The sequence below is a fragment of the Triticum aestivum genome, chromosome 4D, assembly GCF_018294505.1.
Source record: "Triticum aestivum cultivar Chinese Spring chromosome 4D, IWGSC CS RefSeq v2.1, whole genome shotgun sequence".
Taxonomy (NCBI): domain Eukaryota; kingdom Viridiplantae; phylum Streptophyta; class Magnoliopsida; order Poales; family Poaceae; genus Triticum; species Triticum aestivum.
In genome coordinates this window covers 33098260-33117476 of record NC_057805.1, presented here as the reverse complement: position 1 = coordinate 33117476, position 19217 = coordinate 33098260, and the positions used below count along the sequence as shown (strand labels likewise).

Here is a 19217-nt window from a genome sequence, read left to right as displayed (position 1 = left end):
GAGAGCGGCCACAATAAATATTTATTACTCATGACAAAGCGTAAGGGCACAGCTTAACAGCAAGAGAGAGAGAGAGACTAGGCCAGGCCACGTCCACAGCCACAGCAGCAGTCAAACCTCGCCTCGAAACAAGTCTGCCACACAAACTATAAGCACGCGATGGGAAAAAATACACTAGAGAGAAACCAAAAGAGATGGCAAACTAGGGCACAACACGCTTGTTGCTTGAGTGAGGTGAATGCGCTTGACCAGCAATGGAAAATGCAGTAGAGAGAAACCCTCCCAGAAAGACCTTTCTCGGACGAATATCCATCCATCCCATGGCCAAGTTTTTCAGAGTAGCCGGTAGAACAGAGACCGTGTCTCCAGGATAAGAGAAGAGAATATACAGCATCGATCTGATCTGCCCAGCTGAGTTGGTTTCAGAGGAGAACCTCCAACCCAAGAATGAATTACTACCTGTATGTATTTACCCAATCATCTTCTATACCCCCAACTGCCTGGGATTTCAGCAGTATCTAACCATGTGTCTTACAGAGGACGTATATATGCCACCACCCACCCACAACCCCAGGACGGCTTCGAGATAAAAAACAAAACGAAGCACCAGGCCAACTGGGAAACAACCTCACACCTGCACAAGTTTCCCAGAGGTCTGATTTGAGGGAGCAGCCTGCTTTGCCTTGCCCTCTGTAGGATCTGCAAGCAACAGCTATGACTGGGAGTTTTCGCGCAACTTCGCCCTGGCAAAAAATACTCCTGCTAATAGCCCTGCAGAGTGAAAGGCATATATGGTTTCTTTGTTAGTGAAATGTGGTGCATGTCGGCAGCCATAAGGCAATAATTTCTTTGCCCTGGTCATAGACGAAACATACCAAACATGATGCTTATGGAGTTCTCCATGCTCGTGCGGACTTTAAAGAGAAGGATTCCAGCAATGGATAGAGGGATCTTGTTGAGGGAGCCCACAAGGCTGCAACAGGGAGGCAGTGTTGGCATTAGAAGATCAAGAAGAGTAAAGCGACACGATTTTAGAGAGGCTGATCAGATTCATTTGGCACCTATATGTTGTAGCGCTTGTCTGGCGAAGAAACCACATAGAAGTGAAGCTGATAGCAAGCCCCAAAACTCCGCTAGCGGTGATGACTAGCCAAAACGTGGGCATCCTCAGGAGAGGCCTGCAAACTCACTTTCCATAAGACACAAGTAGCATTTGCAATTACAACTAATTGTTCCGTCAGATATGCTAGCTGCAATAGTTGTATCTATAGTTGTATCTTGGTAGGAGCCTAAGTAATGGTTTTTTAACAGCAGATAACAAATTTGACCCTATACACCACTTCCCTGTCAAGATTCAGGTGCCATGGCCGTAACAGGTTCTTTAGACTGCATTATTTGACGTTGGTGTGCCATAGGAACTGAGTTGGAATGCCATGAAGGATATGAAAGGAACTTTCAAGATAAATAGTTCTTGTCACACAGGTGGAGACTCCACAGTTTGCATTTAGTTATTAGGTTCATGCTAGAACAAGTGAACGAGTGAAGTTTGAATCTTACGTTTCCAACAGGTACTCCACTTCATTGAAACCAAGCACGAGGATAACTCCCAATGGTAGTGAAAGAACATTATTCAGTAAAACCATTGAAAGCTCGTTCAAATTCCCGGACCTGGTGGATTCCTTCGCACTGTCCATTACATGCCTCAATGTAAGCTGGAAGCAAGTAGTTCATTTGTTAAAATTTATATGGAGGTACCTCACAACTGAAAATATTTGTCCTATAAACTATAGTGTGAATCTAGGAACTGAATGTAAGAATCTAGAACATTTGGGAAGAGTAACAGTTTGATAATTGGCTGCATATTGTAAATTTTCAGTGGCATTGAGAAGAACAATACCGAATATGATGCTGTTAAAAAACAGTTTAAGATCTGCCATGTATAGCCGACTGCATGAAATGACAGATCTGTTACTCCTCCTGCAATGGCTGAGATTATCTACAGAAACAGAGAGACGAGTCAGGTCTTTAAGGGCCCAATAGTGTATTGATTTAAGTCATGTTTCATGAACACCTATGATTAGATATATAGCAATGAATTGACTACATGCAATTATTCAGCAACAGAAGAAGAAAATAAGCCCCCTCAAGCATTCAAATCCTTCCCAAACATTCATAAATTCATGACATACCATCAACATTAGAGAAATCCAAACTTGTCTATCATGCTGCTTCTTAAAGAAGTAGGTTTCCCCAGAAGCCGTAAGAACATTGGCGACATTCTTCAATATAGTCAACATCGCAACATTGATGTACTTCAAACTGAAAGGTACAGAAAATGTTAGAATGTGCAGTGCTTATCTGGAATTTCCTTATTACAAGTTGAGGAACAATTTCTTCACAGCTCATATGGAAATGCTCAACTCATAATGTTCAGAAGACTTAGAAATTTTCATAGTCTGAACAAACTAATTGAACATGAACAGAGAAAGAGCAAACGGGCCTCAGCACAAAAAAAATTTACCCTTAGATGAAATCTATGGGCTATCAAACATTATTAAGCATCAATACTAATTTAAGGAGGAACAAGCTATATCCCATGTGTGTTCCTTTATGAATGGCTCTGAGAGTGGGGGCAAATTAATAGAGAGCAGTATTCATATTTTCCGAAACAGGGACTATACAATAGAAACATAAAATAATTGCTTAAATTCCATAAAATTACAAGATGCCCTGATATCGAAAGGATATAAGTACAGACCAGCATAAACTGCACAGAAAACAGTCCTCAGATCAAAATGATTTGAAAATTTGATACGTACCTAAACATGCTTGTAATTAGCATTCCGACAAATATGATGTTCACAGGCAACCAAACTTTGATTAACTTCCATGTTAGTGGTTCAGTTGAGATAACACCGGAGAGGGACAGTGTGGAAACTATGGTCACCGATACAATGTTCTGCAGCATAACACGATGAAGAAACTATCAGTGTTACCCACGCAGCATATCCATCAGAAGGAAAACAAGATTGCATAAGAAGTATATGGTCAGCCATAGCAATATACCTGGTAAAGCATCAGAAATATTCCAGCATTAAAACCATAGCCAGACAAAACAAACTTGTTAACTAAAATCATGCTGCAGGATGCTATACAGTAAGCAAGACCAGACAGAAGAGATTGATTCTGAATGTTTGGGAGCCTGAGGAAGTGTGACGGCCTATCTCTATCTTTTGAGGCCTCAACATCTTCCAAGTCAACGTCATCAACAGAGAAGGACCTCATCAAAGATCTGGAGAAAATATGAGACAAAAGCACAGTGCATTGTGTTAGCCCAGGCCATAAATGCTTCCTTGATATTTTCATTTGAGGAGGCGACAATGAGGTCCATAAATGCCTGCAAAATAACACATAGATCAAGAGAAGCTTACATGCCTGTTCCCAATCTCTCTCCTCATGGGACTTGCAAGTGCACCTTGTCCTCCAATCTGATCCCAGAGTTTACTCTTTTCTCCGTTCACGAGTGGACTGGTTGTACTAATCTCTGGTGATTTTCTCCCGGTAGGGGTGCCAGGATCCACATGATTGCCTAACTGTTGGATTCTACAAGGTAAAACAGTGCTGGCAATCAACAATAATCCAAATATTTAATGCTTGAATCTCTTATGTATTATGTTTAACAGCAGGTCCCATTTTGCAGTCTGGTCAAGCATGCGTATGAAACCGATGATACTTCAAAATGCATCAAGAATTAACAGTTTCCAAGAGAGTTTCCATATGTCCATACTATACTTCAAAATGCATTGTAGTGGAGCAAAATTCTAAGCATTTACAGTTTCCACAAGAGTTTCCATACGTCCATACTATACTTCAAAATGCATTGTAGTGGAGCAAAATTATAAGCATTTACAGTTTCCACAAGAGTTTTCATATATCCGTACTATAGATAAAATGAAACTAGAAGGATCAGTTCCAATATTTGCTCAGAATTTTCTGGTGACAAATTTTAAAATGTAGGAGTTGAGATGAGCCCAGTAAAGACATTGAACAAGCCAAGTTTCAAGCATCGCGAAATTACCTTGTCAAAATATTTTTCAAACATCACTGTGATTCATATATTTAATTATGGTTGCAGCATACCAGAGACATTCTGGGCTCCTAATCACTCATAGCGGCACATGAACTTGGGGATGCACCCTAGAACAGGGCCAAAAAAAATGGGTACTGACATATTGCGCAGGGACAGAGCAAAAGGAGTTCTCCTCAACTAAATCCACGGTTAACAAATTCAACACACATGAACTTGCAGGTCCCAAACCTACCCTCAATCCATGGGAAATACACATATGTGGACAGCTAGACATGCTAGTTGGGAGGAAACCAGGCCGCATGATTGATAGATAAGGGGGGGGAGGGAGTGATTAGGCGGAACCCTTCCTGCTACCTCATTCCGGGAGTGGCGAGCTTGGGGGTGTCCGGCGGCGACGAGCTGGGGAGGGCAGAGGTGGGATCCGGCGGTGAGGGCGCGCAGACGCTCCCGGCCCGACTTGCTCCGGCGAGAAGGCGGGCGGACAGGTGGAGGCGAGGGAGCTGGGAGGTCCGTGGTCCGTGGAGCAAGTGGGGAGAGGAAGAGGAGGAGCGGGAGCAGGAGGCGAAATGGTCGCCGCTGGCTCGGCTCGGCGGCTTGACGAGTCAGCGAGACCGAAACCCAGTGCCTCGGTTTATCCGGCCGTACGGTAGGCGGGCTGTCGCAGCTTGCAGAGGGGGGAACTGCCGGTTGGCGAGGTCAACGACGCGGCGGCAGTGAGCAAACGCACCACCCCATACGCCTGTACCGCCGCTAGGTACGACAGCGTCAGGTGTACCAGATAGGCAGATACCGGAGGTTTCAAGTCAAAATTCTGTAAATTTGATCGACTTTATAATGACATTATTGCGCAGGGACAGAGTATCTTTTCTAAATATATTTGGTCAAACCTAAGATTTCAAGTATTTTGGAACTGAGAAAGTACATCATATCAAGATTGCTCGGTTCGTCAATATCCCTCAAAGATCTTATATCTCTGGCACACTTTAATCTACTTCTAAATGTTTTTCCATAGCAACGGTAAGTTTTTTCCTATGTTTCATCAATTATAAGAAAGAAAAGTGTGTACAAAGTGAGACCGAAGCCAAATTATAACTACTCTCCTAACATTATGATCAACAAAATGTTTAGGGCAACTCCAACGACGTGTATCAAATCAGACACATCAAACCGCGGACATGTTCGACGGTTGTGTCCACGAACAACAACGGTAGGAGAGTCACTCATCCAACTGTATGCATCAAATACTAGGCATCAAATCCGGCCAGCACGGTAGGCCAGGCACATGGACTATAAGAACATGTAGTCGAACTGACAGTGGCCAAGCAGGACTGTCTCGACTCCGCTAAATTTCCTCAGGTTTACATCCGGTTTGTGGGATTTCAGACGACTGGATTGCTCTGCGGACATTTGATGTACCATGTTGTACTGTAAAAAAATGTCCGAATCCCGCAGTTCAAACATTTAGGGGGGCGCTTTGATGTACTGCGTTGAAGATGCTCTTGGCCTCCACGACACTCTACGACTCCATCTCTCTTCTGATGTTAGCCAAACTAATTGATGGCATTGTAGATATTTTCCGGAAGACTATCTTCATTCCAAATCTCTCGGAAGACGGGCATGGAAAGCGAGCCCGTGGCCTTCTTTCATCCTCCTCATGGTTGACCACCTCAATCCGCCAATGTTTCACGGGGTGAATTTATGCCAGGCTCCGGGGTTGATAACCAATTGTTTACCAAACCAAACTAGGAATTCCACCAAACTACAGCTATCTAGGGAATGGGTGGCAAAATATCAAGTGCAATGAAAACAGAGGAAAATCATCGAAGTGCAAAGGAACCTATGGCAAAAAAAAACAATGTAAAGAACCACGTGCACATTTGTGAAATATAGCTGTAGTTTAATTTGCTTCTCTCTTTTTGCAAGCAATCATCAACTGTGAATGTCTCTTTGTTCCCCGCACAAATAAATGACATGAGAACTCACTCTGCGTAGTGGTTACCAAAGAGGCAAATAGGGAGGGCGCTTGACGCGTGAGCTCGTAAAGCAATCAATTCCAATATGTACTGTACATTGTTATGTTCCGCAGCAAGGTACAAGTTTCTTATCTACCATGTATAAACGCCTAATTTAATCAGAATCAGGCTCACACGCGACGGAGGTCGACCATATCAAACTTCACAGTGGGGTTCATGTACACATGAGAGCAATGCTCGTAGATTGAAGTGCCATCAAGAGGCTCCTCGTGAGGATGGAAACCAGTCTCCTGGCAATCGTGGATCACCCCCATGCCACCTGGATCCGTGAGGTGAAATATGCCGTGCTTCCTGCTCAGAGAAAAATATAGACCATTATCATGAGATCGTCTAATCGGATGAACAGACAGCACCTATTGTAAATGATTTATTCATGACAATGAACAACAGTATGCGTATTTTCCGAGGATCTGTTTCAGGAAGGATTAAGCAACATTGCTTAGTATACTTGTTATTTTAGGTTCAACGGATTCAATGAAACTGAGGACCGAGGAATAACTGCAGGGGAGGAACGTAAAGCATGTGTGTGTCTACATAATCATTTGCAGATTCATGGTCTTAATTAGGAACTACTCTTTCCTCCAGCTATCAAGGAAATTATAGCATTTAGTTAATCTATGGCTAAGAAATACTGAAATGAAGAATAATAATATACAGCAATGGAAATTCAAACCACGAAATCAGCACTAATTTGCCCAAAAAACTGCATGCGAGTCCAATGTAACATATACCTTGTTGTATCGGTAGGCGCCATGACAATTGCAATTGCTTCAGGAAGCATGACCTGTTGAAGACAACAATGCCAAACACAGGATCAAGTTAAGAACACTAATGATTTGCTGGAGTAGTTTATGAAATACACTCGTAAGAAGCAAGCAGTTGACAAATTATATTGGCACGGTCTGCTTTTGACTGCAAGATGTATGTATGTAGATCCTCACAACATCTCCACTAACATAAAAGGCACCAGCTGTGGCTGATCCAAAACATCCTAACGACTCGGCTATCCACATCTAAAGGTCCATATTGATTCCATCTTCAGCGCAGCACAACACAACTAATACCTCCAGGCTTGCTGTAAATTATGAATCACCCACCGCTGCCTCCTGAATAGCATGCTGATGTACCCCTCCCAAACGTTCATTGCACGTGTTTAGTTACTTACTAGTTTAGTGATAAGGATTTCAGAAACAATAAAGAATTCCATCATTTTTGGCTCAGCAACAACATTTCAGACTGGACCAAAAACATACAAGAAAATGCCATGACTACCGTATACAACTTCATTACCAATGCTGCAATCATAGCCCGGTGCCAGGGAAGTTGTGCCGAAGCATAGAAATCCTTGCCCATAAAGTTAGAACTTAAGGAATTAGAGATAAGTCAGTAACAGAGACATCACAGTTAGCTGAATTCTATCTTCTGCACTAACCCTTCTACTTTAGGTGAGTAAATAATGAATAAAGGGAAAAATTTACAAGAATTTTCTCAAAGTGAGCCGCCAGCAGTCACCTGTTACACACTCTCAATCTCAGGGATGTAACGTCCCAACGAACACAGTTTCAAGATACTTGTGTCAAGCAAAATCATATAAGAAACACAACAATAATTTTTCTATTGATCGAGAAATTACAACCCAGCTTCATTGTTATAGTGCATTTAAATTCTGAGACTTTGGGCCACTACTGAACAACAGCCAAATATCGAGAAACCTTTTTTGGCTCAGATCAACTAGTTGCTGGACATGGAATCAATGAGTGCAAAGCACAATACAAATAACAATTACTACAACAGAAGTATGGCACATGGGGATTACCTGATACGAATAATGATTATGAAGATCAATGGAAGATAGAAAGCAGGTCTGTGTCGGATGTGTCTGAAAAAGAACATAAAATTGTGAAAAGGGGGTTTAATTGTCAATATATCATAGGTTAGGATACAGAGACACCAAATGGTGCTTTCGGCACAACTGAGCATCACGAAACTCCCACAGTGAGTATTAAACTGTAGCAATTTAGAGTACAGAATGAGTTAACAATAACCTTAGCTTCAACAAGTTCCCAAAAGATAACCCCATCCGCTCAAATATATTTGATAGGACACAAATTCTTTAAGCATAGGATTGATACTTTTGAATTTGGTAGGTGTGCTCCATGTGTACTACATCCATGCAATTTCTTGGGTGCTTTTGAACAGTGCACAATGGACTTCCCACAGATGGGGACATGGGCACTAATATGCATCAACAAACAAATACTCCCTCTGTAAACAAATGTATGACGTTTTAGGTCACTACTTTAATGACCTAAAATGTCTTACATTTGTTTACAGAGGGAGTAAAATTCAACTATGAATAGGATTTCAAAATAGATATAGTCATAATATGGACCCTTTTCACAGTACTTAAGCAGAGTAGCGACAGTCATGCTAGTTCAGTGTGTCTTGCTGTCTTTAATAGTCCGAGTAGCCACAGTTAGCCATTCTAGATCACTGTCTTAAATAGACATCATTGGTAGAAACTAAAACAGGAGGACAAATTATAGTTAACATTTCGTTTAGGTACAATCATTAAAATACAGGGAAAATGAACAGGACACTCAAAAGTCTGAATATAGTTTGATCAGTCAACAACAACAATTTGTTAAGCTAAACTTACATGAATCCAACCGAGGGTGAAAAGTGAGCCTTTGTCCTGAACTTCAAATATTTCCTCTTCATTCGTAGCTTGACACTGGAAAAGGAAAACAAGTTATTTCGTAAAATGCTAAACTCGGGGTACTGCACTGTAATATGTAAACTTGGAGTAAGAAGAGAAAACCATAGGCTCCTTGCATGAGCTTATGGCGGGTGCAGCATCAGCCACTAGCCACTAATCAAATTAATTTACTAAAACTCAAGCGTGGACATGAAACCTCCAGTTCTCACTGCCCTCAGACTCCAAGCCATATGACAGTAAATCATAAAGAGCATCTAAATCAAAGTTATATTCCATTTTATTTTAATAAAAGGAAACTCCTTCGCTGGTCACATTTTCTTCTGATAACGTATATAAACTTGTTAGGGTGCTCTGTAACATGTACAGTTTAGAGTTTACAATCATGAGCATCAGTCCAAATTGTTCAAATGTTTTGCTAAGCAATTACCAGTCCCTGTGAACTATGGATACAGAATATATTATATGAAAAAGGTATAAGAGCAGCGCGAATTACAAAAGGCTCGTCAACCTGATAAATTGCTTAGAGAAAGGACTCGGTTGACTTGAGGGTTAACATCTGATGAAAGAAATAAATACAGAAGGAAAAACAACTTACTGAATCAGACGTTGATTCCTGCTTAGGAATTATCAGTGTCGTCACATAAAAAGTTCTCTTTTTCTACATAAGCATATAGAAACGTTAGTGATGTAAACAAATATAATATTCCTTCTATTTTCTTCGTGGGGAGGTATATACCAGGTTACCAGCAAGAATCCCACATGTTTCCAGATTTTTTGCAGTATTTGCCTCAGCAAGTCTCAGAAAAGACTCCATTAACGCCACCGGCTGTCAAGGTAAAACAACATAATGGTCAAGAGGTACAGGTCTACATTTGCTACAGATGAAATATGGATAAAATAATCATGCTTAAGAATACAACGGATCTGGAACAATACCATGACAAAGTAAAGAACCTGCAATTTGAATTTAGTTTATTTACCACATGCAAATTTTGGAAACGCCCCGTGTCACAGGTAGCAAGTCCTGGTCTTGGATCAGCTACTCTTGATGGAGAAATCGGTCTACGCTCAGGATGTACTTGTGCCAGGACTGGTGGGGGGTTAGGCTGTCTGATATTCAGCTGGGAGAATTCTTCCTCGAAACTAACAGGAGACACAGAGGCTGGCTCTTTTACTGGTAAAGACCATTGACCATCATCAAGTGAGAGAACAGACTGCATATCACCATTGTTATTTGTCAATCCATCCAGTGATGTTGTATTAGGACCATGTGAGTCATTTTGGTTCAAGATTGCTGGAACTAAACTGCAGAAGCAATGGAACAAAAGGGGCATATAATCAGAAATAGTTATACCTACATTAGCTGTATGGGCTGGCATCTATACAAAGAAATGGAGAATAAGCTAAAACCTTTACAAGTTCTCACCTAGTGATATTGCTTTGGTTCAGTTCGGGGTAACTTGGATACTGGACCTGTAAAACAAGCAATTATAGAACTCATAATCAATAGTTTCATGTCATTAAATAAAACATATAAAGCAAATTGAGAACATAATAATTATACCTTCACACCACTAACAGGTCTTGTCCATTGGCCATGAAGCCCATTCGGTCCTAGTACTGAATGTCTGGATAGTGTTTCATCTTTTGGATATGGTAAACTGGCATATCTGCGTAAGTTACACAGAGGAAGCAAATTATTTTCTCCCTAATTATTAAACGAAAGCATTAGCCAACGACTATACAGTATGTAAACAGTTGTATATGACAGTTCATGTGTTTATAGCAATAAAAAGAAGCAGAGGCCCATCTATTGCAAGTTGGATCAAATAACCAAAGAGATTAGATGAGTTACAGATGAATAGAAATTGGAACATGATTTTCAGTAGCTATGTAAAAACAATTGCGTTGATTTTTCATTTCATTATAGAGAACAGTTTCGGAAAAGGAGGATACATGTTAACCAAAATGCAGTCAAACAAAATCTTATTTTTAAGAAATACCAAGACCAATTCCAAATCACTGATTCCAGAATCGGTCACGTACAGGGCTCGACACCCTGTGGCCATTTCCGAAATAAGATCGGTCTTGGTATAACATGGACATTAATAGGATCGAATGATAAACGTACGATTTGACTAGATGCCTATCAGGTTCAACACCCTGTGGCGATGCCTCTTGATGGTTCCACCTAGAGGATGATTTCTGCAATGGTCCTGTTGAGTTTCCAAACGCTGGCTGCATGAGAAAAATGTAAATCCCATGAAAAAAGAAATAAAACAATAGTATAAGAAAGATGCCAAGAAATATGCATTATATAACCCTTTCCTTTGTTAAAAAAGGTGGCATAAAAACTTCCAGATGGGAAATAAATGGTATACCTGTACCATATATGGACTTGCAGCAAGCTGATCTGTCCTAATGCTTGCACCATTTCCAGCATAGGTTTCATGTGGACCATTACGTTCTTCTGCAGCTCTTCTATTAAGCTCAGCAATTTGCTGTTTCACAATCGGCTTCAGAGACTCTAGCTCACTGATAACATTCAAGAGTTTCTACAAGAAATTTGAGCTAGTCAGCATAAGTATTTGACATATTTCTGTTCCAATAAAAATAACAAACTCTGACACTACACTTCTATGTTACTCATTAAGCAATCTAATAAATGCTGAAGCAGTAGGCGAAATAATCATTAAGCTTAGAGAGGTAATACATCGGAGTTATGCGGCCCTTTCTTCAGGAATTCCTTTTCTCTTGACTTGAATGCATGGTAATCACGATGCTTCGGGATCGTCTCAGACAACAGGCTGCCAGTAAACAGTGGTCAGCATACCATCAACACCAAGCTTAAGATATTGTGACAAGCTAATGCTAAGATATACCAACACAGGAGCACAACCCACCTCGAGTATCTCAGGAGGATAATGTACAGGTCGATGAGGTTCTTTTCCTCTCGATATATGTTGGCCTGTGCACCACATAAAACGACCCAAATGTTACACGCCCGCGAGCTAATTGACAGTATGTACGCTGATTGCGTAGCAAATACAAATGGATTCAGCGTCCCTGAACCCGAAACTGCCGGTTACATGGAGAAGTATCAGCACCAAAATACGGGATCGCGGAGCAGAGACTCTAAATCTCGGGTTAGGGTTTGACCTGGCGGAGAAGATTGTCGGCGATGCGGAAGTAGTAGGGGAGGCTGATGCGGTGGTCCACCGCCACCGGGCGCGCCATCCCCTCGATGTTTATGTATCTCCCAGCTTGCCAAGGTGATGCCATGGCCATATCCGGCGACGCCTAGTTCTGTGCCGACTCCTCCGGCGAGATTTTGCGGCGAAGATGGTCCGGGCGGATCTCCAGGTCACTCCGACGGTGGGAGGATGTGACCGCAGAGGCAGAGGGGCAGACAGACGCGGGGAGGCGGCGGAGACGCGGCGAAGAGACGATGGGGTGGGGGGTGGGGGGGAGCGCAGAACTTTAGAGGCAGCAGGAAGCGCAGTAGCGGCGGGGCGCGTCGGTCAGTGGGGGCAGTTGCCGGACGAGCCGATCGAGGAAGAGAGGGGGCGTGAGTAGGAGGGGACGAGGGCGCCGGCGAGGGGCGGAAACGGCGAAAGGAATGCCGTGTGCGATGAGGAATGTGACTAAATCTGTGATTAAGTTTATCACACTTGAAATACTCCACACTAAAAGATATTTTTTAGGGGGATATTTTTCTTTGTTATAAGTGTAGCTTCAATCCCCACTTAAAGTCCAATTTTTAGTGCATAATCATATTAACTCGTTAGAAATATTAACTCATTAGAATATGTATTTCCTCGTTGCAACGCGCGCATTTAGTTAGTAAGCATCAATAGTCCAACAAACTCTTTAGACAAATCTATGATCAAATGGTAATATGCCACATGAATGGCCTACTTAGTTGTCCACGTAGTCCTTTAACTTCACTAAGCTTTCTAGGATTGGAGAACTGAGAATCAATTGCGACCAATTGTTTTTGTGGTGGGACCCATTGATATGGTGAGATTTTTAGCATTTGGTTTGGCTTGGTCGGTGTTAGCATTGTAGGATGGCCAATTCGCCCCATTGCCGACGTACAAAAAAGTATCACTGATCCAAGTCACTTTTCTCGAGCCGCGTACGAGAGAAGAAAGTACTAATCCAAGAACAAGAACTAGCCCCTCATGATCCCGAGTAAGATCAATGGCAAGCTCAACCAAGTGATGATGCGCCATATATCGAGGCCCAAGGTCGTTCTCAAGATCAAGTTCAAGCAACGCCACAGCGTTCACATCACACTGAAGAATGAAGCACTTGCTTTGAACCAACACAAAGTGGCATCCAAGTTGAAAACTCTAGATCGCCTCACTGACAACATCATTGGTAGCATTTGCATAGGGGTAACCACTCGTAAACGTTTGGCAAACTTTGGTGAACATCACTCGTTTGACTCTTGTATTAAATCCCTCAAGAGGTAGAGGAGGCTTTGGAAGATCTGGATTAGTTAGATGATAGACATGAAGAACTCAACAACTACACCTACAACAAGGTTTGGTCTCTTGTGGTGAGGCCCAAGTGAGGAGATTATAATGTCATAGGGACCAAATGGTATTCAAGAACAAGAAAGATGTGGTAGTATAAGATTGCAAGAAACTAAAGAACGTGAAAATAAAAGTTAGGTGTTGTTTGGGTAAAGAGACAATTAACTTAGTAAAACGAGTATGGATTAGTGGTGGTAGGATTTGCGGAATTGTCTCTTAGCAATTGACTACGTTACTATACCGATAGCAAGTTTTTATGTGGGAGAGGCCACTGCTAGCATGTCATCCCTTACTTGAAACTCTGTGCACTTATGATTGGAACTATTAGCAAGCATCCGCAACTACTAACGTTCATTAAGGTAAAACCCAACCATAGCATTAAGATATATATTGGTCCCCCTTCAATCCCATATGCATCAATTTCTATGGTAGGAAGAAGCTTCTGTCACCCTTGCCCTCCAATGCATAGTCCTATCAACATACAACTAACCCTATGGTGTGATCCACACGCACGCTCATATGATGGGCACCAAAGGACAGCAACATAACCACAAGCAAATTAAACCAATCATAGCAATTCACCAATTACCGATAGGACAACAAAAATCTACTCAAGCATCATAGGATGGCAACATATCATTGGATAATAATATGAAGTATAAAGCACCATGTTCAAGTAGAGGGTACAGCGGGTTGCGGGAGAGTGGACCGCTGAATATAGATGGGGGAAGGTGATGAAGATGTTGGTGAAGATGACGGAGTTGTTGGAGTAGATCGCCGTCACGCGATGATTGCCCCGGCGGCATTTCGGCGCCACCGGGAGAGAGGGGAGAGATCCCCCCTCCTTCTTCTTCTTCCTTGGCCTCCCCCTAGATGGGAGGAGAGTTCCCCTCTGGTCCATGGCCTCCATGGCGGCGGAGGGGCGGGAGCCCCTCCAAGATTGGACCTCCCTCTCTGTTCTCTTCTCTTTCGCGTTCCTATTTTCTGGCCGAAAATAGTTTCTTATATTCCCGGAGATCAGTAACTCCGATTGCGCTGAGATTTTAACACGATTTTTTCCGGTTATAAGCTTCCTTGCGCCCGAAGTAGAGCTCCAACCGACTTACGAGAAGGGCACAAACCACCACCACGCGTTAGGGGCCCGCCCTGGTGCCTTATGGTGGCTGTGGGCCCCCGTTTGCGTTGATTCCACCTCCCACAAATCACGAATACGAGCACGCCGAGGGCGACGCAGGCGAGGACGGCGAGCAGGACCCGGTAGGACACCGGGGCCGAGGGCGACCGGGGGTCCTCGAGATCGAGGGCGCAGACGGGGACGGGGAGGGCTCTTGTGGAGCGGAGGGGGCGGGCGTAGCGCGCCGTCCTTGCCGCCGTCTCCCCATGGGGAGGAGAGGAAGGAAGAGGACGCGAAGGCGAGATGACGGCGGTGTGGGGCTGGCCCTGGACGGGAGCGGGGCAGGGAGGCGCGGGCGGGAGGAAGAGGAGAGGAGGCGACGGCGGCGGCGGCGGGGCTGGGAGGTGGGCGCGGGTTAGGGTTTCGAGGGAGAGAGAGGCGAGGCGGGAGGAGCTGGGCGCGGGGGAGGCGCGGGTGCGGGAGGGAGGAGGCGGCTTAGGTCATCCCACGGCAGCGGCCCACTTTTTATACCCCTGTACGTGAAATGACAGAAATGCCCTCGGCGGGGCAGCGAAATTACAGGCGGTGGCACACTGGAGGGCATACAACGGTCTACTATTCATTGTAGCAGTAACTTTTTTTGATCCAACGGCTGATATCGACCAGGAGCGAGATCGAACGGTCCACAACGCATCAAAAAACCGATCCGACGGCCGAGACTCGCTGAGCTCTGAGAAGCCTCATGTTCTCCCTAGATACTTATATCAGGATTCCAAAATAATTCTCCGTAAAATATTATCGCGTTTGGACTTCGTTTGATACGGATATTCTGCGAAACAAAAAACATGCAACAAACAGGAACTGACACTGGGCACTGGATCAATAGGTTAGTGCAATAAATCATATAAATTGTTGCCAAAAGTATGTGGAAGTTGTATAATATTGGCACGAAACAATCAAAAATTATAGATACGACGGAGACGTATCAACATCCCCAAGCTTAATTCCTACTCGTCCTCGAGTAGGCAAATGATAAAAAAGATAATTTTTGATGTGAAATGCTACCTAGCATAATCTTGATCATATATCTAATCATGGCATGAATGTTAAGACAAGAGTGATTCAAATCAATAGTCTTCAATTTGACATAAAGACATCAATGCTCAGGCATCCCAACAAACAATCTTGTCTTTCAAAATATCAATGCTAAAGAACGCTATCCCTACAAAATCATATAGTCTTGTCATGCTCCATCTTCTTAACACAAAGTATCTATCATGTACTACCCCGCTGTCAGCCAAGCAATTGGTTCATACTTTTTAGCGCGCTTCAGCTTTTTCAACTCCCACGCAATACATGACCACAAGCCATGGATATAACACTATGGGGGGAATAGAATACGGTGGTAGATATTCATTTGGAGAAGACAAAAAAGTAAGAAAGTCTCACATCAATGCGGCTAATCAACGGGCTATGGAGATGCCCATCAATTGATATCAATGCGAGGAGTAGGGATTGTCATGCAACGGATGCACTAAAAGCTATAAGTGTATGAAAGCTCAACATGCAAACTCAGTGGGTGTGCATCTAACTCTATAATGAAAAATTCCCACTAGTATATGAAAGTGACAACATAGGAAACTCTCTATATGAAAAACTAAAGGAAATATGCCCTAGAGGCAATAATAAAGTTGTTATTTATATTTCCTTATATCATGATAAATGTTTATTATTCACGCTAGAATTGTATTAACCGGAAACTTAGTACATGTGTGAATACATAGACAAAACAGAGTGTCCCTAGTATGCCTCTACTTGACTAGCTCGTTGATGAAAGATGGTTATGTTTCCTGACCATAGACATGTGTTGTCATTTGATGAACAGGATCACATCATTAGAGAATGATGTGATGGACAAGAACCATCCGTTAGCTTAGCATAAATGATCGTTTAGTTTTATTGCTATTGCTTTCTTCATGACTTATACATATTCCTCTGACTATGAGATTATGCAACTCCCGAATACCGGAGGAACACTTTGTGTGCTATCAAACATCACAACATAACTGGGTGATTATAAAGATGCTCTACAGGTGTCTCCGAAGGTGTTTGTTGAGTTGGCATAGATCGAGATTAGGATTTGTCACTCCGAGTATCGGACAGGTATCTCTGGGCCCTCTCGGTAATGCACATCACTATAAGCCTTGCAAGCAATGTGACTAATGAGTTAGTTACGGGATGATGCATTACAGAACGATTAAAGAGACTTGCCGGTAACGAGATTGAACTAGGTATAAGAATACCGACGATCGAATCTCGGGCAAGTAACATACCAATGACAAAGAGAATAACGTATGTTGTTATGCGGTTTGACCGATAAAGATCTTCGTAGAATATGTAGGAGCCAATATGAGCATCCAGGTTCCGCTATTGGTTATTGACCGGAGATGTGTCTCGGTCATGTCTACATAGTTCTCAAACCCGTAGGGTCCGCACGCTTAACGTTCGATGATGATTTGTATTATGAGTTGTGTGTTTTGGTGACCGAAGTTTTTTCGGAGTCCCGGATGAGATCAAGGACATGACGAGGAGTCTCGAAATGGTCGAGAGGTAAAGATTCATATATTGGAAGGTTGTATTCGGACATCGGAATGGTTCCGAGTGATTCGGGTATTTTTACGGAGTACCGGGAGGTTACCGGAACCCCCCGGGGAAGTGTTGGGCCAACATGGGCCTAAGGGAGAGAGAGGGAAGCCCACGGGGGATGGCCACGCGCCGGGGATGGCCACGCGCCCCCTCCTAGGGAGTCCGAATAGGACAAGGAGGATGGGGCGGCGCCCCCCTTCCCTTTCCCTCTCCCTTTCCTTCCTTTTTCCTCCGGTGGAAGAAAGGAAGGGGGGGCGAACCCCACTTGGACTAGGAGTCCAAGTAGGACTCCCCCCATGGCGCGCCCCTCCTGGCCGTCGGCCTCTCTCCCCCTCCTTTATATACGTGGGCAGGGGGCACCCCAAAGGCACACCAAGAATTCTCTTAGCCGTGTGCGGTGCCCCCCTCCACAGTTTACGCCTTCGGTCATAGCGTCGTAGTGCTTAGGCGAAGCTCTGCGCGGATCACATCACCAACACCGTCGCCACGCTGTCGTGTTGACGGGACTCTCCCTCAACCCTCTACTGGATCAAGAGTTCGAGGGACGTCATCGAGTTGAACGTGTGCTGAACACGGAGGTGTCGTACGTTCGGTACTTGGATCAGTTGGATCGTGAAGACGTTCGACTACATCAACCGCGTTAACATAATGCTTCCGCTTTCGGTCTATGAGGGTACGTGGACACACTCTCCCCCTCTCGTTGATATGCATCTCATAGATAGATCTTGCGTGATCGTAGGAATTTTTTTGAAATTGCATGCTACGTTCCCCAACAAAAACATGGTGCTATTTTGAAGCACAAGTGTGGTATTTGCATGCCCCTTCTCTCTTTTCTCTCATTTTTTTCTTTTCTTTTTTCCCTTTTTCTTTTCTTTTATTTTTCTTTTCTTTGGCTCTTTTTGGCCTCGCTTTTTCTTTCTTTTCTTTTGTTCTTTTAGACCGGAGTCTCATCCCGACTTGCGAGGGAATCATAGTCTCCATCATCCTTTCCTCAGTGGGACATGCTCTAATAATGAATAATGATGATCATCACACTTCTTTTACTTATACCTCAAAAGAAATAGAAATTACAACTTGATACCTAGAACAAAGTATAACTCTTTATGAATGCCTCTGGCAGTGTACCAGGATGTGCAATGATCAAGCGTAACAACGATATAAAAAACGGGCAACCATGGAAATATCATGCTAGCTATCTTATGATCATGTAAAGCAATATGACAATGAATGCTCAAGTCATCAAAATGGAAGCGGTGGAAGTTGCATGGCAATATATCTTAGAATGGCTATGGAAAGGCCATAATAGGTAGGTATGATGGATGTTTTGAGGAAGATATAATAAGGCTTATGTGTGATAGAGTGTATCATATCACGGGGTTTGGATGCACCGGCGAAGTTTGCACCAACTCTCGAGGTGAGAAAGGGCAATGCACGGTACCGTAGAGGCCAGCAAATTGCGGAAAAGTAAGAGTGCGTATAATCCATGGACCCACATTAGTCATAAAGAACTCATATACTTATTGCAAAAGTTTTTTATCTCTCAAAGCAAAGTACTACTACGCATGCCCCTAGGGGGGCGGTTGGTAGGAGTTAGCCATCGCTCGCCCCCGACCTCCACACAAAGGAAGAAAATCAATAATAAATCATGCTCCAATTTCATAGCATAACGGGAGACAATACGTGCATGCTTCGGGAATCACAAACTTTAACACCAATATCTTACTAAACACGATCATCCACTAGTACCTCCCACATATTATCATCTCTATATCGCAAAACTATTGCAAGGAATCAAACATATCATATTCAGTGATCCACAAGTTTTATGTAGGATTTTATGACTAACCATGCAATTGAACAATTCCTGTTGACTCTCTAAATAGATATAAGTGAAGCATGAGAGTTTAATTCTTTCTAGAAAAGACCATGCTCTAATAAATATAAGTGAAGCAAAAGAGCGATCAACAATAACGTTTTTCCATGTGAAGAGAAACAGGCAATCCAAACTTCAAATGATATAAGTGAAGCACATGAAGCATTCTATAAAGCCATACTCAAATGATATAAGTGAAGT

The 19217-nt window shown here is 43.1% G+C and overlaps 2 protein-coding genes across 4 annotated transcripts; both read right to left on the bottom strand.

Annotated features, from left to right (window-relative positions):
* Positions 1-262: 262 nt before the first annotated feature.
* LOC123095972 (GDP-mannose transporter GONST1) lies at positions 263-4810 on the bottom strand. 2 transcript variants are annotated; one of them, XM_044517543.1, is made up of 10 exons: positions 4445-4810; positions 3432-3603; positions 3067-3292; positions 2820-2959; positions 2190-2319; positions 1898-1996; positions 1558-1712; positions 1062-1178; positions 876-973; positions 263-771 (listed from the first exon to the last, which is right to left on the bottom strand). In XM_044517543.1, exons 3-10 carry the CDS (start codon positions 3283-3285, stop codon positions 713-715), a joined length of 1017 nt encoding a protein of 338 aa, XP_044373478.1. In that variant the 5' UTR covers positions 3286-3292; positions 3432-3603; positions 4445-4810; the 3' UTR covers positions 263-712. The 2 variants fall into 2 exon arrangements, with proteins under 2 accessions (XP_044373478.1, XP_044373477.1); XM_044517542.1 differs by having other exon boundaries at positions 3436-3603.
* A 1165-nt stretch (positions 4811-5975) lies between these two features.
* LOC123095970 (AMSH-like ubiquitin thioesterase 3) lies at positions 5976-12462 on the bottom strand. Of its 2 annotated transcripts, none has more exons than XM_044517540.1 (14): positions 12002-12462; positions 11746-11810; positions 11556-11649; positions 11224-11397; positions 10974-11080; positions 10407-10512; positions 10269-10315; positions 9823-10147; positions 9579-9668; positions 9438-9500; positions 8783-8857; positions 7940-8002; positions 6855-6907; positions 5976-6414 (listed from the first exon to the last, which is right to left on the bottom strand). In XM_044517540.1, exons 1-14 carry the CDS (start codon positions 12128-12130, stop codon positions 6234-6236), a joined length of 1572 nt encoding a protein of 523 aa, XP_044373475.1. In that variant the 5' UTR covers positions 12131-12462; the 3' UTR covers positions 5976-6233. The 2 variants fall into 2 exon arrangements, with proteins under 2 accessions (XP_044373475.1, XP_044373476.1); XM_044517541.1 differs by having other exon boundaries at positions 11746-11920; positions 12002-12067.
* Positions 12463-19217: the final 6755 nt, after the last annotated feature.